The sequence below is a fragment of the Anopheles merus genome, chromosome 2L, assembly GCF_017562075.2.
Source record: "Anopheles merus strain MAF chromosome 2L, AmerM5.1, whole genome shotgun sequence".
Lineage (NCBI taxonomy): Eukaryota > Metazoa > Arthropoda > Insecta > Diptera > Culicidae > Anopheles > Anopheles merus.
The window spans coordinates 19,773,279-19,796,332 of NC_054083.1; the positions used below are offsets into that span (position 1 = coordinate 19,773,279).

Consider the following 23,054-nt stretch of genomic DNA (forward strand, 5'->3'; position numbering starts at 1 on the left):
CTTAGATAAGTGTCCTCATAGCGATTGTTAAAAACCAAGTACACTTATCGGTCGTCATGGCTACTATCCGGCAGTGAAGGGGTATGTTTTGGGAAGGGGTATGGAAGAGGGGGCCACCGAAACAATGAACGCTCTTTTCGCCTGCTTGATGTGGTCGCATCGACCATTCCGTTCCGGCTTCCGTGCGACCTTGCGCGTAATGTCGGTGTGTTGGACGGTTTTACGTGCACATCATTTGCTTCACTCTGTTTCCCTCCTCCTCTTGAACTGGGTGTTTTTATGGCACACTGCTGCGGCACACGTACGTACGGGTTGCGTCTTCTTCCGTCTCGCTACGCACATAAATATTCATGTGCCCATAAATGGTTCGCTGGGCCGCGACCGCGTCGCAAAACACACAAAAAAAAACCCGAGCAACTTTAAACTTTCCTGTCGCAGTTGCATTCCTTTTTAGTGTAATTCTAGTACTTTTTGTTTAATGGTGTTTTTTTACTCCTTCTTCACTCGCTACGACGCCGTTATGAGAGCAAAGAAGGTGAAAAGTGTCACTACAATTTGTTATGCATAGATGCGCGAGGTTGACCGTGGTTGCCACCCGCACGAGAGATGGAGAAGTTTATGCACGGGAAATTTATGACCAAACCCACCAACCGCACAGCCGACCACCGAATGTGAGCCAAGTGTTTTCCGCCGGTTTGGCATTAGTTTGAATGGTAAAGTTTAAAGTGAAATGAAAATAAAAACAAAACAAAATAAAACTACTTCAATCCAAAGAAACCGGAAAACCCCGAAAACGCCTACACTTGAAGTGAATTGGAAAGATTTTTCCTCTACCATTGGGCAAATAGTAAATTATGGCACAAATAAAGCAACCAAAAACATCACGTTTTTCACTTCAATGGCATTTTTTTGAATTGCTAGCCAGTAGTTGTGGTGGTAAGAACTTGTTTTGCCATAGTGGAAGCAAAGCTTCGTGACCAGATAAGCATAGCATAAGAAAGCGATAGCAATTTCAAGAAACACCAAAACTGAGGGAATACTTTTTCCGGGTTGAGAGATTTATCCTTTGCATAAAATCTGCAGCAGAAAGCATTATAATTGGGAAACTTTTTAAATAAGCCACCTGGGTTCGTGTGTCCTGCTAGGCTTTCTGTTTGATTTATGCGACCAAAAGAACAATTTATCAATAAATAAATTTAAACATTTTTAATTTCATTAATTTTAAATATTAAATTTAAGAATTTGAAGATTTTATATTACATTCAATCAGTTCTGTTCAGTTGCAAACTGATCAAAAATTATTTCAAGCAAACACATAAAATGCTCCTCACATTAGTCACCACTGGCCTGATTTTAGGGATTCTCGTGCCCGAATCGTGTTTTAACGACCATCCAATTCGTCGTGGAATATTTTTTGGAAAGTGTTCTGTACGTGTTTTCATTATATCCAAAATCGTAAAAAAAAACCCTGATACAAACAAGAAAGCAAACAATCTTCGTGCACTTTTCAGCCGTGATTTGAAACGAATTCCTTTACGCATGCACTTACTCGATATTTTCACGTTTTCATCTTTCTCTCGTTTTGTATCTTTTTTCTTCTTTTCCTCCCTGCCTTCCAGACAAGTTCAACCGCATACAAATCACCGTTCAGCAGCACGGAACGGTCACTTCGTCGGCACTTGAGTGCGGACGATATATCCGGTCAGCCTACCGGCCAAGCGGATCCGTGCCCGGCTGAATATCGATCGGAAATGAAACCGATTACTATTCCAGACAGCGACGATGCAGACGAAACGTCCACTGGCGGCAATACCAGCTCGCCGGTTAAAGAAATCGAGCACAATATAGCGGCACAAATTTTACTGCCTTCGCTACGGTCCGCCGCATGCACCGATACGTACACCGCAACTGGAATGGACCGACACTCGCCCAGCATAGCGCCGCCAGATCAGTTCGTTACGGATGCTGCAACACCCCCGCTGACAGTATGGCCAACGTTTGGGGAATGTTTCCTCAATACGCCTCCAGCGACACCACAACACGAACTGCCCCCGGAAGCGGGAGATGAGGAGCAGCAGCAGCAGCAACTCCACCATCATCGTCGAAGTGCGGCAGTCAAAAAGTCGTTTCCAAGTCCGAGCTGGACCCGACTAAAGGGAACAATCCGATCGGTAGGTCGCCGGAAGAAGCGTACAACTGTGACAGGCATCGTCAAACGTGCCCTGGTGAAGGTTTTCGCTCACGATGGATGGTGGAATTTTGCCGACATTCTAGCGGTAAAGATTCGCAGCCCAATCGGGATCATCCAACAGTGCTCATCAATAATGAACATCATTGGTACGGGGGAAGATGCTGTGAGAAACGTGGTCACAAATGACCGTGTGGAGGTTTTGTCGGCTGATGCTGCTGAGCCCTCGAGACTGGAGGTCGCGAGCCGACGATCGTCCAGCAAGGGGGACGATCGTTCGAAGGACGATGCCTTGCTATGCGAACTTATCGATTGTCTCGGTGCAGTTGATACAATGCCTTTCGAGTCAAAACAGGGTTACGTTGATTTTGCCATACTGCCCGACAATCTGGGACACGGTGCAGAACGCAGCCAGTGCGACGTGATGGACGACCAGGCGTCTCCATCGAGTTGCGGTTCGGGCTGCGGTGCCATGTCCCCGCTCTTCGCTGCTGATAGTGATAAATATGTATTGTTGTTCACAGAGCTAGGGCCCGTTTCCTGGCCAATTGTATAGCGTCCTATCCCCACAAACTAGGATAGGATAATAACGATTTGAATGCATCGTTGCGATACGCAGCCATTGTTATATTGTAAGCGGCTGGGCGTCTCCATCGCGGAGAGGTTCGCGCTCCTTGCCACCCTTCTCCACTACCCACGGATCGATAGGTGCTTCCCGGCCGTGACCTACAAACCCCAAGGCGGGCTGAACCTTCGATCCAATCAAAGCTCATCGACTTTCAAGGGCTGTTTGTGTCAATTTCGTCTTTTCAATGCCCACTGACCTCAACCGGTCGGTAATGTACAGATGCACGGAAAGCTGTGACACATCCGTCGAAGCAATTTAGATAAGAAAACGCGGTACGAACGATGGCCTGCCCAAGGTGCGTGTGTATGTGCCAGAGTGTACCAAGTTCGCCAGATTGTAGATGTTAAGAATGTTGCAAATGAAGAGCTAATACTCATGTTCAAATGTCCTTTCTTCACGCTTTTTTCAATTATCTTCAATGTTGTGTCCTGTATGTGTTTTTATGAGCGGCCTACTTACGATACGCCTCGATGTGTTTCAATGTTTGTGAACCAATTAACTCCTTTTCATGCCTTAGCTTAGTGTCACTTTACACTTTAAATATACAAATATAAATTCAATTGGAGAAGAGAAACATTTCACATAACTGAATATAATTAATCTTAGTGTATAACGTGTCTTACTTGAATTCAGTATACATTAAAAACTCATGCCTGTTGTGTTTATACTTAAGAACCAACCGAACACATTCATATGGTTTCGTATGTACTGTGTTTCAATGTGCTCTTAAGACAAGCTATGATCATTTTGTGTCGCATTAATGTTAATGGAAAATGGTTAGTTAAATGTTGAACATAGTTCCCGATAACCAGTTTTTATTCATTTTTGAGAAAATTCACATTTGCCTTCCGGTGCTATTTATTTTATTAAATATTGCATTACATTGCAATTGTCATTGCATGCACATAAAGAAGAATTGAATAATGATTATAGAACATTTTATTTATATTGTATTATCATTTCATTTTTTCCTCATAATTTTATTTTTAAGTTTAGACTTAGAGTAGGATAATCAAACATTAAATAGTATTTGGGACGATTCGAACGATTATGAGAAATATCTACAATGCATGCTGCCTAACAGGTTGGCTGATAAGTCCCCGGTCAAACAAAGAAAAATACATTTTTTTGTCAAAATTCGTTTTTATTATTCAACATAGTTCCCTTCAAGAGCGATACAACGATTATAACGACCTTCCAATTTGTTGATACCATTTTGGTAATACTCCTTCGATTTTGCCTCAAAATAGGCCTCAGTTTCGGCGACCACCTCTTCATTGCAGCCAATTTTTTTCCCTGCGAGCATCCTTTTGAGGTCTGAAAACCAACAAGAAAAAGTCGCTGGGGGCCAGATCTGGAGAAATCTGGTGGGTGGGGAAGCAATTCGAAGCCCAATTCATGAATTTTTGCCATCGTTCTCAATGACTTGTGGCACGGTGCGTTGTCTTGGTGGAACAACACTTTTTTCTTCTTCATATGGGGCCTTGACAAAAGTTGCTTGACAAAAGACGCTCTGTCTCACAAATTAATTGACATACAGACGTCAAATTTTGACACCAATCATTTGAAGGTTGGTACTATATAAAAATAATATGCATTTAATACTAGCGGCGCCATCTATGTGTCAGACCGGGGACTTATCAGCCAACCTGTTAGTAACAGGCAAATTCATTATCCTAGAACTGCTCATTAGAGTCACTTTTGTTTTATTCCCAATAATCAATTTCCTTTTTTGGTTATTATTTTTTTATTGATGATTCGTACGATGGAAAATTTAGTAGATTTTTATAATTGCAATGAAAAGATTTATCGTGAAAATTATGTACATATATCAGTAAGCAAGTATTGTTCTCGGGTCCAATATATTAATGCCTTTAAAAACGCATCAGTAGCTACGCGAATATAAACAAATTAAAAATTTTATTTATTTATTTATTTTTTCCTTTCTTATTTTTAGTAATTCATTCTGGATCTCACTACCTTTCAGAATGGCTAGTTTCATCCTAGTAATATGAAATATATTTCTAAACTTCTGGAGTCGCATTAATGCAACACGTTTGTTATCTTCTCACGTTATGTTCAAATTAGAAATAGTACATAGTTAGGACAGATCGTCATCAAATCTTTAGTCTTAAGATCTCAATCAACCACCATAAAAGAGCATATGTACTCTAGAAGACCACCATCATCACCAATCATGCCTTTGAGTCGTCACCTCCTAACTATCAGCATCATCATGACACCCGGTTGTTTCCTGTGTGCAATGGGCAGGAAGAAAGTTTGCGGTGTACTGGATGCACTACTTTTGCTGACTTTTCAACACATTCCTAACCTCAGGCACACAGGAGGAGCCCGTTGGTGGTTGCATAACGAATTTATCGGTTTCAGCGTGTTTTACGAGTTTCGGTTTCAATGGCCATTGTTGCCCACAGACAGCGAAACTGCTAGCTGGAAGCCAAAGCACTGTATCAGTACAATTGAGGGAAGAGAACCGAAGGCAAGAGAGGTTCAGCAGCAGGTCAGCGAGACGAGCGCTATCACTCTAGCCAACCGGACATCGCTGACCGGACGGCCGGTCTTTACTTACTTCGACTCAACCGCACTACAAATGAGAAAGAAAGAAAGAAAGAAAACACACTTTCACTCACACCCACAAAGTAAACAAGCAAACAAAAAGTGGCAAAGAAAACGATAAGAAATATTGAATGCAAAACGAGTGATTGGGGGTGATGGGAGAAGAGAACAGGAAGTACAGGTGAAATAATATCTAAGGCATACATTCTTAAACAAGGTGAAACCTACTAGGAGGGAGGTTATTGTAACAAGACTTGACAGTAGGCAATAGCAAAAACGATGAGAAACGAAAGCGCACAGCGCACACACTACCGTACCAAAGGTACACCCGGTGCATCGTTGTGCCCTCCCGGTATGATTTCATATAGCAATAGTAAATGACAGTTCCTGTGGCTAACAAACGTATGCCGATTAATGCAAACACACCCGACAGGCTTTGCTAGCAAACTATAGACAGTCCGTTCGTATAGCGCAAACCACAAACCATAGCACAAACACAGCAACCAACCTAACCCCTACAATCAACCAACCACTACTCTTCTACCAGCAATCAACACCGTGCATAACCACGAGCCAAAGTCGGAGCAGAAGCTAAGAAACGGCTAGCTAGTAGAATAAGAATTATTGTACATACTATGAAGTGAAGCACTCCTACGGTCCCTTCCCGTCTCCTTTTCGATGGTTTCACCACTATAGCTAACAGTGACACTGAGATTGTGCGTAGTGTAAGTATATTTGCCGACCCCCGCCCCTGGTACGTGGTATCACTGTTGTGGGGGCAAAAACAGAATTTCTGTACTTTTTTTCCTGCTATCAATCACTAACTGGTGCATAGTAATGCCATAATTCTAACGACCCGATAACCAAATAAAAGCGTATTTGCGTACATATTCATATTTGACGATTGATGTGAAAAACTGCTCGTTGTATGCGTTTTACTTTCGCTTTACACTGCTCAATGGATGAACATTTTTTCTTATATATCACATTGAAATTTGATTTTTTTTATGTAACTTTTGAATAAGAAAATGAATTGATTCCTTAAAACAACTAATGATTGTACATTTGGTATCTGTAATTAGCGGCTTTTATTTTCCCCTTTTGATTCAAAATTGAGTGTTCGTTTTTTGTAGAGAAACAGATATCACTTGCAGCTAATGAAGTATCTTGCTGGGAAACTATACTTCATACAAAAGGGCCTTCTAATTTAAAAGATTTCCTATTAGCTCTATTATCTAAACCAGGGGTCTCCAAAACATTTCAGTTTACGTTCCGGATTGCTTCGCAAATAACGTTGTTACTTGCAATTTTGACGTACCGTTAGCTTATGGAATAAACTTTTGATAAGAAAATATTAACTGAATCAAGTAAAGCTCTTCAGCTTAAACGAAGCTTAATTTCCATTTAAAAAAATACAACAATTAAAAAGGAAAGATTCTTGCGTTTTGTTTTCATCAATATTCAATAAGCCGTTATCTTTTAATTAATTTAAGAACAAATTAATAAAACAAATGAACATTTATTATGTTGTAGAAGTCTATAGTTATGGTTCAATTATGTTATTCATTAAAAGCCTTTCAATAACTTTGTTTTACAAAGCATAAATTGACTACTGTTATTTTAAATCCATTTCCTGGTACAAAGTGTGGTGGAAAACAAAAGGCTAATGCAATGGTCGCAATCTATATGTACATATACAAGTAAGTGTAATTTAACGAAACGAAACCGGAGACCAGCATTCATTCTTTTCGTCTTCTGCCAATGAATAGAAAATATCGTTCGTCTGTTCCATTTCACTACATCTGCTTATGCTTGTCGAGCTTCGACGACTCTTCAAAGCCATCGGATGGTTGAAGAACCCGACTATCCGGAAACACTTTACAGCATCTCCCGTTACATCCGAATCGCGGGAAGCTTGGGAGGAGTGAAAGAAGCTATGCGCACGCAAGGACGAAATTAATTTTCAGTTTGTTCATACCTTTTGTGCTTATACTCATAACATCAGGCGGGGCATGCACCATTCCATCATCCTTTCAGCGTTCAGCGCATCAGGCTTTGGACATTACTGGTGCTACGTGAACGGTGCAGCAAGAAGCCATCCAACGATATGCACGGAGTATAAAGTAAGGAAGGATGTAGAAACTATGATGTGAAGAGCAGATCAGCAATCAAATGGCCACTAACCTACTGCAAGAAGGATTCATTGGGGATGTAGGTAGCAATAAAGCTCAGTCTGCGTGAGTTTTCTTACAATAGATGGCGCTGGAAAGCTTTCCAACCTGGGAGCTTGGAATGTTTAATCACAAATTAAGTTACACTTTTCTTTGGCATTCTTGAAATTAATGAGATAAACGGGGCGGCAAGAAATGCGAGAGAAGGGAACTAGTCATAAAATGTTTGAATTCAATTTAATGAAATAATAACAGCTTTTATTATTTCCATTAACCAATAAAACAATATTCATGTCAATACGGCCTTTTTGGACCGTTCCTGCTGAATAAAAATAAAGCAATATCTATAAAAAATTCTAACATCTAATATTAAAAAAGTAACATAACATTGAAAGAATAAATAAAACAAAATTCAAACCCGTTAACAGCAATCAAATAAGAAAAGCTTCACATTCAACTAAAACGGTTAATGGATGAAACCTGTTGAAAGTCAATCGTAATGTAAACATTCGACTTTGCACTCTCTCCAAGGAGCTTTCTACTCTCAGCGATTACTTCATCTCTTGAAATGAAAATGGTGGCTAAGTAAAAGACAAAAAACATCCAAACGATGCTTACTATCACTGACACACTTACACATAACGCTCGATCCACAACTAAGTAATAAGTGCAACAATAAAACAGCTGTCAGCTTATCAAACACATACAAACACAGTCGGAAGCTTTCGGCCATATCTATCGCTTCGAACGCTCTCCCTCTAAAAGCACACGAAATTACACGCGCTCCCTCTCTACTTCTCTCTTTCTATCTCTGTTTCCGTTACAACACGAATACATTTGCAAGAGCGTGCAGTTTCGTCATTTTCTCCGCTTTGTGGTGTAGAAAGCTTCACACGAGCAGCGTTCGCAACCACACATCCTTCAGTCAGTCCTTAGCTTACGGCCGCTCGTGTCGGACGCGTACTCGTTAGCTTCTCGATATCCCAGTATCGTCTGCTCTCTTCACAGCTGTCAGCTTCCGGTGGGTCAATTAGCTGCGTTTGGGCTAGCAACGTTCCGCCACGTTCCCACCGCACGCGGAACGACCAATAAAGTTGTGTCAGTCGCCGTTTGCTGCCACCAGTGTTTTCAAGCCCACCAGCCTGCTTCGATTGGTTGAGTTGATTGATTGATGTGACGATTTAGTGAGTGAAGTGATTGCTGGTGCCTGTGATTTGTGTGCACTACGCACAAGCAATGGGTGCAATGTAAAACTGTAGTGCGTCATCGGGCGAGCTCCGTGCTTTTGCAGTGCTTTACAAAGTGTGTTTTGTAGCAGTTTAAACATGTGCTCGCAAAGTGTGGCAAACAGGAATGCAAACAATCAATGTGTGCAAACATAATGTGAGTTAATATTTCAACAAAATTATACATAAATTGAGTCTTTAGTGCAAAAAAACCGATTGCTATGGATGATTTTTAGCTCCATTTTTTGCGTCCTCACATTAAAGCTTCCGCACCACGAAGGAAACAGTCGCTACAGCAAGAATCCGGTGCGGTAAAGGTGGTTTCCTTTGTTATTGCCTAGCAAATAAATCAACGCCCTTTATTTAGCGGAGAAAGGTTGTAGCCCTGCTTGCGTCCACCAGCAATCTTGCCTACCCTGACACCGACGCAAACGATGCTCATCATTTGCATTTACAGCGTGTGCAGGAAACAACCGATTGCCGCCAGCCAGCCAAGCTTTGTAGGTCATTGAGCTTTAAGCTATTAATTTCCGCTTCGCCCACCCATCCACTGTCCACTTCGCATCCCTCCCCAGCTACAACGCAACGACGCAAATCACGCGCAACAGACTACTCCGCACGAGACTGACAGAGAAAGGAAGACAGCCGGACCTTTCCGGTTTGACCTTTACCTGCTCCCTGTAACGAGCTCACCCTTCTCCGTCCAAAAATCCTCGCCGACGAGGTTTTATTATGTGTTCCGTTTCGTATTTTCTCCGACCGGTTTGTGGTTTGTGGTGTGGTGTCGCGCCACGGTACAGCAAAGCACAAAGCGCTCGGCACGCGGCCAACAAGTGCTGGAGGCTTCGGTTCTACCGGTCCGGTTCGATTTCGCCGTGATGATAGTGCCGTGTTAACAAGTGCTCTCTGATCGATCTCTCGAACAAATTCAATTACGTGATGTGAAAATAATAAGCAACCGAGCCTTCGGTTATGAGATGAAGCACCGTGGACGCGTGATAGAAAGAGAGAGAGAGAGAGAGAGAGAGAGAGAGAGAGAGAGAGACGGATGTAGAGCGAGCGGGACAGAACAATTCATGCGTCTGGTTTGCGTTCTGTCGCAAGAAAAGTAGTTTTTGATGCGTGTGAGCTTAGAGTGCTCGGCGGGACATCACTAACACACACTAGCGGGGCTGACGGTACATCGTCTTGCAAAACACAGCTCCATCCGCTTGAAACCAAAGGATATTTAATAAAAAGAAAGAGAGAGAACGCGTGGGAGAAAGAGAGAGAGCGAAAGAGAGAGAAATAGAAATCGGCAGCAACAGGGCAGTGAGGATGCATTCGATACCATTACACCGACATTCGACCCCGTCTGGGGGGAAAAGGAAAAAAAAGGATAAACCACTCGATATTATTACTCCCCTTACCGCTCATCTTGTCCACCTCTTTTCACTTTCCCTTCGCCGCAGAACGTAGCAACAATAGCGCGGTCCGCGGTACGATGGTGTGCGTTTTCAATATTCTACACGCGTGTTGCTGTGTGAGTTGTCCGTGTTGCCCCACAGCAAGGAACGCAGGAACGCACGGTCGAAGGATTCTTTTCCGTCCCCAGGCACTAGCAAGGAAATGAAGATATTTGTCAGAAATGGAAATGAAAAAGAACGAAGAAGCAGAAGACCCACCAACAATAAATCGAATCGAATGACCAACGGATATGGATTGCATCGATTCCATGCATTCAGTTCAACCAGGAGGGTTCTGCACAATAAGTCGGTTTTAATACTGCCTTTAAATGAAAATACTGTTCCCGAGGAGCGGATACGTATTTTCATAGCAAATAAAACATAATTAAACCACACTCATTTCTGCATTATTGCTGCGTATCACGTCAACCAGCGAGTTCTTCGTGCAGGAAAAACCTCAAAAAGCTATCGTGTCAACGGAAACTGCACGTACCGCCAGCAGGCACGTGAGGGATGTTTATTTTTTTAGTCCTGGTTACCCTAACATACCAATTCGTGCTCAAATGCATATCACTTTTGCGTGACTGTTGAACGATTTGTTGAAAAGTAGCGAAACAAGGGAAATCATATGACACGTGACAACGTACGGCCGGGTACGATGCGGCAAGGAATGAAATTATTTATGATCGTTTAAGTTCGTCAAGCGTCGTTTATTGATGGGGAAGAATGACTTCGAGGATTGTGCACCACATGTTGTTCCGCGGGACTTTGATTGGTGCTTAGCTCATGAGTGTCCATAGAATTATAATGCGAATCTATATGGGATATATTTTGTATCATTTGACTAGATATGCAACATGACCCAATTTATGCATATTAAGCATCTTATAAAGCATTTCCATTATATCCATGTGAATCGTTGTTCATCCTTACAATTTAATGGATTATTTTAATTATAAAGATCCTTTGTACGCAAATTACTTCCATTTCAAGCGTTTAAAAGATTTTAAAATTCACAAAAATTATGATCCTTTGGTTTGAATTGTTATAACTACAATGCGTTTTTATTTGATATATAATTACGTATGCGTAACCCTGCATTCCGCGTAACCCTGTAACCGCATTCTACATCACCATCACCAACGACATCGGATTTGGGGATCGACATTCGGTTTTGATCGGTATAATAAAGAGGTTATCTCAAACTCACTCCGCTCGACTTGCAATTGGCGCAGCCGGTAGGATGAATTGTTAGAAAACAAACAGTGCTAGTAGGTGATTAATAAAGCTTACACAGTGTGTCCGGATTTGTGCCCCCTATTAGATAGAGGTACATTTTCATCTCCGTGTAACGTTTACAACACGGATGACTTGTGACAACGCCGTTTCCAACATTTCTACAAAATAGAACCAGCTTCTTTTCTCTATTAGAATAGCTGAGAATTGAGGTTAGGATTCAAGCGTGTCCGCACGCATCGCAGGTAAGCAAAATTTCGGTTTTAATCTCTTCGTGCTACGCACACATATGCGTGTATCGTAATAGAGAAAAAAAACTTTTGCTGCGTGCCTCGTGGTAGATACTATCAAATAGGTCTATCCGATTTCATAAACGAGTTGCTCTAGAGGCGCTTATTATTGAAAATAGAGACGCACTATTAAATAGACGTAGCTCTAATTAGTTTTATGTGGAGAAATCCGAATAATATCGCTTCCGATTCGGAACAAGAATCTGAATCCGTAGAATCTGGCGATCTCGCACACATTTCTATACCAATCGCGATCCCTTTAGAGAATTTGTGCATAAGTACAATGGAGCCTAGTGTTAGTGACCCGAATAACCCGCAGGGAAATAGTATGGGTGATACGGCTATAGAATCTTTGCAAAAGCAAATTTTGCAGCTGTCGACGGCACTAAATAATGTCGTTGCTTCACAGCAGCAAAGTGATGCAGCTAGAGTGATGCAAAACCGGTTAGAGCAAGCACAAACCCTTGAAGCGTTTTATCGCATACCGGATCCGATCAAAATTATTCCTAGTTTTGATGGAAATAAAAAACAATTGTTTTCTTGGATACAAACGGTTGAAAATGCACTGAATTTGTTTAAAGATCGTATTGATCCTCTTCTATACGAAGTTTATGTCGATGCAGTAAAAAATAAAATAATAGGAAAGGCAAGAGACATTATTAGCGCTGAGGGAAATCCACAAAACTTCGAAGAAGTAAAGAACATTCTGATAAAATCTCTAGGTGATCGGAAAGATTTGTCTTTCTATATGAGTAAACTATGGCTTAATAAAATGGGAAGTAGACGCATTTCGGAATACTACACCCATACTAAGGAACTTATACAAAAAGTCAAAGTTATTGCTAAACAAAATGAGAAGTACAAATACAGTTGGGACGCTATTAACGAATTTATCGACGAAACAAGCCTGGCTGCATTTGTCGCGGGACTAAACGATTCATTTTATGGTTATGTTCAAGCAGCTCAACTACTCGATCTGGAAAGCACGTATGCTTTTCTTTGCAAATTTGAATCTTTTCCCATGGAACATAAGCGCACTTATCGCCAACAGAGTTCAGGCAATAATGGGAATACAAACAGAGTGCAGGAAAGTTATAATAAAAATGGCACAAGATCATATGATTATAATAGCACCGACCCCTCACAACCTCAAACATCTAAATCATTTTTTCAAGTTCGTTCACCAAACGGCATGGATACATCGACTACTAAAACCAGGTTAACGATAAACAGAAATGAATTCAATAACAATGAAACATTTGACTGCAAACAAAACGACGAGGGCGAAAGCGATAAAATTTTGGTAAATTTTTGGGAGGCAAGTACAAAACATCCTCCAAAGTAGACTATCTTCCTTATATCCTGTGTGAGAATAGTGTTTCAAAAAAGGAAGTAAAATTGTTAATAGACTCAGGATCGAACAAAAATCTCATCAAGAAAGGAATCATCCCCTCCGTTGAATTTTGTGAAGAAACAATGATTAAAAATATAACGGGTGACTATTGTATCAAAACAAAAGGTACAATTAATCTACTTGGTCATCGATTACCTGATCAAACTTATTACGAAATGAACTTTCATAACTTTTTCGATGGTATTCTAGGGTCAGAATATTTAGCAATGACCGGTGGTGTTTTGAACTATAAAAACGAAACACTTACAATAGAAGAAACTTCCTTACCTTTTTTTAAATATATTCCCGCTCAAAAGCTATATAATCATATAGTAACAATAAACACGTTATCAGACGGTGATTGGTTTGTACCAAGCTACCAAGTCCTTTGCAAAAATGCTGTAATTCAACCCGGATTATACCACGCAAACAAGCAAAGAACTGTGTTTATCATTAGCCCATGCAGTTCATTGCCACTTAATGAAAAGGTATTTGGAATAAATGTTAACAATTTTGAAACGATTTCCCCCATACCGCTCCAAGATAACGAAAAACTAGACGAACTAGTAATTGAAAAACTTATTGCAACAGAACATCTTTCATTGCTAGAAAAAAAATATCTATTGAAAACAATTCTAGACAATCAACAAGTTCTGTTGAAAGAAAATGAAAGACTATCTTCAACCTCTATTATAAAGCATAAAATAATCACAAAAGATAATGAGCCTACATACACAAAATCATATAGGTTTCCAAACAGTTTCAAAACAGACGTTGAAAATCAAATTAAAGAAATGCTTGAAGATGGTATCATAACACATTCTAACAGTCCCTTTTCCTCACCAATCTGGGTTGTCCCCAAAAAAATAGATTCATCTGGAAAAAGAAGGGTTAGAGTAGTCATTGACTACCGCAAACTAAATGAGAAGACTATAAACGATAGATACCCTATCCCTCAAATAGAAGAGATCCTTGATAACTTAGGAAACTCAACGTATTTCTCAACTCTCGACCTTAAATCAGGATTCCACCAAATTCAGATGGATCCAGATTATCAGGAAAAAACTGCGTTTTCTACAAGTCAAGGGCATTTCGAGTTCACCAGAATGCCTTTTGGCCTGAAAAACGCTCCAGCAACATTTCAAAGGGCTATGAATCATATCTTGATCGGTTTAATTGGAACAATTTGCTTTGTATACATGGATGATATAATTGTTATTGGAAATAACTTAACATCTCATATTGATAACCTTAATACAGTGCTTAAACGTTTATCAGATTTCAATCTGAAAATCCAACTAAAAAAATGTAATTTTCTAAAGAGAGAAACTGAATTTTTGGGACATATAATTACCTCCGAAGGCGTTAAACCGAACCCAGATTTGATAAAGAAAATCGTTGATTGGAAAGTTCCGTCAACACAAAAAGAGTTGAAACAATTCCTTGGATTAACTGGGTATTACCGAAAGTTTATTCGAGACTACGCGGCAATATCCAAACCATTAACGAAATGTCTAAAGAAAGAAGCAATAGTCGATCATACAAATGATTCATACTTAAAATCATTCAATGATTTGAAAGCAATTATCTCATCAGATCAAGTTTTAGCTTATCCAAATTTTGAATTACCTTTTATTCTTACAACCGACGCAAGTAATCATGCGTTAGGTGCCGTTCTATCGCAAGTGCAAGAAAATCATGAAAGGCCAATCGCATTTGGAAGTAGAACACTGAACAAAACTGAAAGCAATTATTCAACCACCGAAAAAGAGGCTTTAGCGATAATTTGGGCGGTAAGAAAATACAAAGCATATTTGTATGGTAAAAAATTTACTCTCATTACCGATCACAAACCCTTAACGTTCATAAAGACCTCATTTAAAAATTCAAAAATATTAAACTGGAGACTCGAGCTAGAAGATTTCGATTATGACGTAAAATATAAGGAAGGCAAAGGAAACGTAGTAGCTGATGCTTTAAGCCGTTTTTCCGAAGTAAATATGAATGAAACAGATACTTCTTCAAACAACGAAAATAACATATCTAGAAATTTAATAGATAGCTGCTCTACTGTACACTCCGCTGATGATTCTGGCGATTACTTCGTTCATGTGACACATCGCCCAATAAACTATTACAAAAATCAAATCATATTCAAAATATCAGATAGGGAAGAAACCATAAATGAAATCCCTTTTCCGTATTTTCATAGAACAACAATAATAAAAAAAGAATTCAAATCTGATGATATTGTTAGCCTTATCAACAAAATTCACAACGGAAAACAAACAGCAATATACGCACCAACCGAACTATTGCAACTGATCCAAAATACTGTAAAAGAAAAATTTTCGATTAAAGGACACTTCATAATTACAACAAAAACAGTAGAAGACGTTCCAGATACAGATAGGCAAAATTTTCTAATATCAACTGAACACAATAGAGCCCATCGAGGAATTGCAGAAGTAGAGAATAAGCTACGACGTAATTATTTTTTTCCGGGAATGCAGAAATTCATAAAAAAATTTGTAAACAGTTGTGAGATCTGTATGACAGAAAAATACGAACGAAAGCCTTACCATATACAAATATCACCACGGCCAGTCACATGCAAACCATTAGATCGAGTACATATGGACATCTATATAACTAATAATTGCAGTTTCTTGTCTATTGTAGATTCATTTTCAAAACACCTCCAGATGTTCTACTTAAGAAACAAAAATATGGCTCAAGTTCAACAAAAACTCACCAAGTATTTTGCGCTTTATGGAATTCCCAAAGAAATAATAACGGATCATGAAACTACTTTTAGATCTGTACAACTGAGAAATTATCTATCTTCCTTAGGCGTCGTACTGAATTATGCGTCGTGCTCTGAGTCAAACGGACAAGTAGAAAAAACTCACAGCACCATAACAGAAATTTACAATTCCAACAAACATAAATACACTGGATGTGATACAAAATCCATGGTCAGGATATCAGTAGCATTATACAATGACTCGATACACTCATCTACAAAATTCACTCCAAACGAGCTGACATTTAACCAATCTAATGAGCGAAGTGAAGTTCAAATACTAGAAAATGCAAAAAAATTGTTTAAAGAAGCAAAACATAATTTAGATAAAGCTACGAAAAGACAAACATCTAGAAACGAAACTAAGATAAACCCTCCAAATATCGTTGAAAATCAAGACGTTTTTGTAATACCCAACATACGAACAAAAACCCAGGCAAGAGCAATCAAAACAAAAGCATGTCAAATAAAAGAACGAACTTTTGAAAATGTAAGAGGCATCAAAAGACATAAGGGAAAAATTAAACGAATTAAAACAAACTACGAATGAAATAACGAATAGTATTAGGTGATCCTCTAATATTTTTGTCAACAAAAATTTATGAAAAAGATAAATCAGTAAAAATCTTTCATTACTAAGTAAAATTAGTACCAACTGTTAAGGTCTTTGCTAAGATAGGAAATAAGTAGAAATAAGATCGAACTATTATAACGTATTTGAAAAAAAAAGAGAAAGAGAAAAACTTCTAATTGTGAATGCATGCAACGAGCCGAGGACGTCTCTTCTCTACCCCCCAGAGTAATTACGTATGCGTAACCCTGCATTCCGCGTAACCCTGTAACCGCATTCTACATCACCATCACCAACGACATCGGATTTGGGGATCGACATTCGGTTTTGATCGGTATAATAAAGAGGTTATCTCAAACTCACTCCGCTCGACTTGCAATTATATGGAAAACTATTGTAAAATTAAAGCATCTTAAAAACCCTTTTTTCATATATGAGCACAATGCTAAATGCTAATTTATTGATTTTGTTATAGTATACAACAAAATTAACAATTTCACAATTGATACATTTTTATATAAGTTAAGGAGATCACAATTGAGAGGTGGTATATCCTCATTTGAAAGGTACCAACTAACTTCTTCTTCTTCTTTGGCACAACAACCGTTGTCGGTCAAGGCCTGCCTGAACCACTAATGGGCTTGAGTATTAGTGACTTATTGATTACCACATCAAGATAGCCAGTCTTACGTATGGGAGCATGGGCTATTCGAGGCTTAAACCCATGACGGGCATGTTTTTAAGTCGTACGAGTTGACGACAGTACCACGAAACCGGCCCTAGAGGAGACAAACTAACTAGGGTGTGCTAAATTTATGTAAAAATATAGTCGTGTTACTTGAAAGGTAGATCAGAAGGAGATCCTAATGAAATCGTAGCCGGTTGAGTACCATTCCAAGTACTACCAAATCCAACACGAATTGGCGTTTGTTTACATATTTTCTAGACTGAAAATCTGAGGCTAGTGTTACGTATGGATTTTCAGAATGGAACCATAATTTCAGCTTCCAACTGTCCAACTCCATATAAAATAGTTGACTAGTATCATAAAACGCCCCAATCATAGAAAGATGTTAAAAATCAAAACACATTAACACTTTGTCCACCAGCCTGACGTCACAGCTTTTCGAATGAGCACGCAGCGCATGGTAAGAGAGTGATGTTCTGATGAGATTGGTTTTAAATGTAGAAAATGGTTTAAAATATATCATTAAACTGGAATCATGTTTTATCCATTTTTGCAAAAAAAACACGATACTACCAAAAGAAGGAAAAACATACATATGTTTATTTCGCTATAAAACCAGAAACCGTTTCTATTACACTCCGGGAAACAATTCAAATGAAACATTGTCTGATGATAATGATCATGATGATGTGTTTCACCGTATACCCTCGTATACGTCATATATTTACAATGATGAACGTGTTTTCATATGTTTATGATGATGAAAAATATCTAATAACTGATATTGTAATAACGAAATCATAATACAAGTATTAAAACTTCTCACCTAAAGTGGTTGCAATTGCGAATGAATCCATAAATGGCGGACGAATTTCGTTTAGGCGGTTCATTCCAATACTAAGAACGATGACGATAGTTTATTTAATGACTATGTTGTTTTATGTATTTCATTATAATTGCTGAGACGTCAGGATTTCGTTTATTTTTTCATACAACATTACAAAGTTTCCTGTTGTTTCATTGTCAAGAATTAAAATATACAAATAATAAACAACAATTATTAATTCAGATGCAAAATGTCGTTGAAAGATATTTACTCTTCCCCAAAGATGAGGTCGAACGGTTAACCAAACGCTTGTTTGTTTTTCTATAACATCACAATCATTAGTTGATTGTTCAAAGAACCACACAAAAATTTCAGTAGTAAATCATCGAAGTGCTTCGTTCCTATTTTTTCCCAGCAAACCTCACTAGTGACGGCTCGTTCCAATGATCTCAAATGTCATTCCAATCACCTTCGCTGGAACGCAACTCTAGAAAAGCCCTTCCCTTCGTCGTTCGCTTGCAATGCATTGACTAATTTCGCAGAAAATAAGTGAAACGAACGCTCACCCGAAACGTCAACAAACGTGCAAAAGTCTTCCGCTCGCATCATCTCCGTCGGCACGAAGCAGTGTAACATTTTAGCCTCGTGACTTCTTAGCCTCGTGGTGGTAGTGTGGTGGCGATGTTGCAAAGAGGTGCAGCGCGAAGAACCACTCGGGCGGTATTTGCGAAAGAAACATTATTCCACGACCAGCCACACAAAACCCACCACACGCAATGGCCAATGGTGGGCGAAGAAAATGGTATCATGTTATGGTGTATTAATTTCTCCGAAGCACGCAAAACCCCTTTACCTTTACCGTGCACTGGTGTACGGCTCGTGTAATGGGGCGGCGCACACCACGGAAGGAGACGAGCCATCGGAGGATGAGGTTTTATCGATTATTGTGTATCGACGAACCTGATGTTGTGCTTTATGGTCGAGTCCTGTGGGTGGGCGGGGTGCTTGCGAAAGAAAATTGCTTGACTCCATCCAGGTTGGACTTCTTTTCCTTCCTTCTGCGCCCGCAACGGGTGTGTATTTATCGACACTAAAAATAAACTCCTCTTTGTTTTGTGCGCAATTAAACGAACTGTAACATGTGTTTCGGTTACACGATCCTGGCGACCTTTAAATGAGGCAAATGGTGGATGAAAGCGGTCGATTTGCTGTCTGAGCTTCATCATTAGCCTTGTTAATAGAATATATAATTCTTCGAAAGGTACACACAATCAACCGCAATCAGCGAGCGCTTGTGAAGAGTGTGCAATGTAATTATTGAATTCTTTTGCCACCAAATTTATATATAGAATACCATGAACAGTATTGTAATCGAAATATCACACAGCGATAATGTAAAGCATCAGTAATACCACAAACGAAGAGTTACAAGCCACAAACACAGGCACAGCCAGCGCTCTTTGACGGGATATGAAGCGCTAGCAAATATTTGACAAAATTAAGCCATCAACCGTAATAGCTTAGAGCGCCACGAATCGTGCCTATTATCACATCCTACGCCATACAAACACGGCGCTTCTAAAACACAACACCCACTGACACACACACACAAACACAGCTCATCCCTCCATACGGGTTCATACGGAGCGTGAACAAATAAATTACTTACTATTGGGCTGCTTCACTCGTGAAAGGAAGCGAAATAGAAGTGGAAGCAGTTCCCAGTTCCGCTCCCGACCGGAAGGAACCATTCCCATTTCTCCTTGTTGTGCTTGTTTGCCGGATTTGGATGCGCCCGGCACTAGAAAGCCAGAAGCCATTGTGGTAGCAATAGCGGCACGTGGGGGTGGTTGCGGCCACTGTTGAATGGTTGAATGGCGTGGCGACAGCGGGCGAGGGGGGGGGGGAGGTCCGGTGGAGAGGTCGCTCGACAAAACCGGAAGGATATCCTGCTGCTTATGCTCGAGGTCATATTTTACGATTATTATCCCTGGCGGATGCCGGTTTTCGGTGCTGGGGCGTCGTCCTTCAACAAAAAGCCCACGCGCTTCGCCGTTTCGCCTTTGCGATGCTTTCGGCAGATTACCAGCTAAAGACGAACGATCGACTGCGCTGGGACACGGGCGTTAGGGACAATGTACGGTTTTGAGTGGTTTTTGGCGGTGTTTGTTGCTAACCGGTTCCAACCAGCTGTTGCTGGGTGTGTGCGTTTTGGGCGCTTTAAATTGTTTTGATATTAGAGCTTTTTTGCAATACCATATTAAAACCTCCAAAAACATAAAAGTTATATGATAAAGAAAAGAGGGTTTTGCTCAATAAAAATGAATTCATTTAAATTTACAATAAAACGATTATTTTCCCTTAATGGGGGCCTTCACGATTCTAGTTAGTTTTTTGTATGGAGTTTGACAGAACAACATATAAACATATAGTCCAGTTGAATATATAAACATATAATAGTTGAACATATAAACATATAATAGTTGAACATATAAACATATAAAGTGTATATAGTCCAGGTGGTCTCATAGCATTTTTTTATAACCAATTTTGAACATCACTTTTTGACAGAACGAGTGAAAACTTTTGCTCCAAAGAGCTTTCTGGAGGCTTGACGAATACTCAAAACACTCTTAAAATCTTCATTCAGAAGCAGAAGCGATAAAACTCAGCCTTCTAAATTCATACACCTTGGGATAAGCCCACCTGTATATTATACTCACTTAGATAGCTGCTCGAAAACTGCTATACAATGCAAACAGTTGACAGGCTGAAATTTCAGCCTACGAACTTCAAACGGAAAGGGCCCCAATATTAGTTATCTTAAATGATACGAACAGCTACAATCAACTTGCCCGATAATAATCCTACCGTGTAATAATAATCATCCGATAATAATCATATATTGCAATAAGAAAAGCAACCACGAATGGGATCCTTTAAGATATCAGTTTTTAAGGAGTTCGGACGGCTAAAATTGTATGAATTTTGTGCAGTATGAAAATTTGCTTTGTTGTTAGTCGCGAAAGACGGCCAAATATGTTTGTTTACTATCTTCTTTTTATTTAAATTGATCCTTAAACTTGCCAAAAGTATTTTTTTATTATTCTGTAGTAAAAACCTTAATGTAGGTTTCTATTTCAAAGATGAAAGTCTCAATCAACTCAATAATAAAACTGCTAAGATTTTCTATAGAAAACTGAACACTCAAAAACACGGTCTTCGAACAAAGCCGACAGACACTTCACGACTGGATCGAGTTGATATTGCTGGAGAATCAACAGTTTCCGTGGCAACAAACAACGCTCGAAAACAGCCAGTAAAGGACAAAGACATGTAACTGCATTCCAGTCGAGAGCATTGTAATAAACTTGCTGCCACCGTTTCGCGCCCTACAAGTGTTTACACCTGGCAGCATCGCCTCAATAGGGTGAAAGACGCCCGCAGAAACCTATTTTGATTCAAAGTTCCCCTGCATTGAACGAACCTTTTGTTCGTATTAATGAATGGGAAAGAAACAACCCCTCGCTAGCAAATAACAATCGGCTTAGCTAATTGTTTTCCAGCCGACGCTTAAATGCAAAGGCAAATGTTTGCCGGACTTTGTGTTTTCCGAGCCATCCTGGCCACGGGCAAGAACATTAATTTCTCGACTAATTCTTTTGTTCCGCCACTGGTGCAGTGGTGCTCGAGATACATAAAAAAATGTTGTTGCTTTATGTTCCGGCACCAAGCAACGTGTAAAAGAAAAGTTGCATATAATCATTGGTAGTGGTGAATGATTGCCAGGCTCGTGCTACAAAGACACCAATGAATTATGGCATCAAAATGGCAAGCCAATGTGGCAGGGATATGGTAGATAATTGATGTTTTTTTTTTAGGAAAGTGGCCACTCGTTCAGCATGTCATATATAATTCATCAACGATAAGAAAAAGTGTAACGAGGTCACCGTGAGTTGCCGAAATCAATTCTTTCCTTTGTCACTTTAAATGATTGATTTATGAAAATAAGTAATGAATTTCGAATATTAAGCGTTGCTTGTACTATGTTTTATAATGAAAAGTGCTTAAATCATTTTTAATTTAACAAAATCAACTCGAAATATGTTAATTTTTTTCATTGTACAACTTATTGTCAACATTCTATAATAAAGGTTAAATCCATTAAAGCCTTAAACTCTCTGAGGGAACACTTAAACTTCAGACTTATTTTTTTAAGACCATTAAATAGTTCCATAACCAAATGAAGTATGTTTTTATTGGTGCCTTGTTCGCATATGAATGACACACTCCCACGATGCATTATTGAATAGGAATGCATAATTGAACTTAATTGAACAGCGAACGAAATTATCGCTACCAACCATGTGTGCCTCAAGTTTAAAATAAAAAGGGTCTCATGTCACGTACGCCAGAAAACTGTGACATTTGCTTCATTGTGAATTACCACGTAGATAAATAAAAATTTGCACTGATACGTGTGATTGTTACGTTCCACCATGTACGCACTCCAATCAGCCTCGATTTCACGCCATCGGCAAAAGCCCGATGATGCTTCGATGGTTCGACATTCGCCTGGGACATTCCAGGCGATCTCGTTTCTGTAACCTATCCGACCACATCCCTTCGCGGTTTCCGTCAGCATTTCGATGTGCAAAAACTGACCTTTTGAACGGGCAGTGCATACCGTTGGCGTTTGATATGATTTAGTTGACCACCGTGGCCAATCGTCACAAAAGGGCCCGTACACACTCACGCACATCACAAATTGGACGCCACATCACCACGCACACGACTGTGCACAACCGGAAGGGACCGTGAAATTGTATCCTCCACTACACCCCAGGGTAAGGTAAGCAGGATGGAAAGCAAGGACCATATTTTTCATGACATTCTCTCGTACTGCTACGCGCGACTGCCTCCGTTGTGGATGGGAAATATGGCGATCATATCGTGTTGTTTGCACGTTATCCCCGGTAGCGCCAGCATTGGTCGTGTGGATTGTGCAGACG

At 39.8% G+C, this 23,054-nt stretch overlaps 2 protein-coding genes across 3 annotated transcripts in view; both read left to right on the top strand.

Moving 5' to 3' along the window:
- LOC121591837 overlaps positions 1-6,289 on the top strand; it is a 92,109-nt gene extending 85,820 nt beyond the window's left edge. For both annotated transcript variants that reach the window (XM_041912861.1, XM_041912863.1), the window contains exon 8: positions 1,620-6,289. In XM_041912861.1, the coding sequence (XP_041768795.1) occupies positions 1,620-2,744 (1,125 nt within the window). In that variant the 3' untranslated portion in view covers positions 2,745-6,289. The remainder of the gene's footprint in view (positions 1-1,619) is intronic.
- Positions 6,290-8,508: 2,219 nt separating this feature from the next.
- Positions 8,509-23,054, top strand: part of LOC121591838 (melatonin receptor type 1B-like) — a 51,489-nt gene continuing 36,943 nt past the window's right edge. Inside the window, exon 1 of the mRNA XM_041912864.1 lies at positions 8,509-8,944. The gene's annotated coding sequence lies outside the window, so the exon portion shown is untranslated. The remainder of the gene's footprint in view (positions 8,945-23,054) is intronic.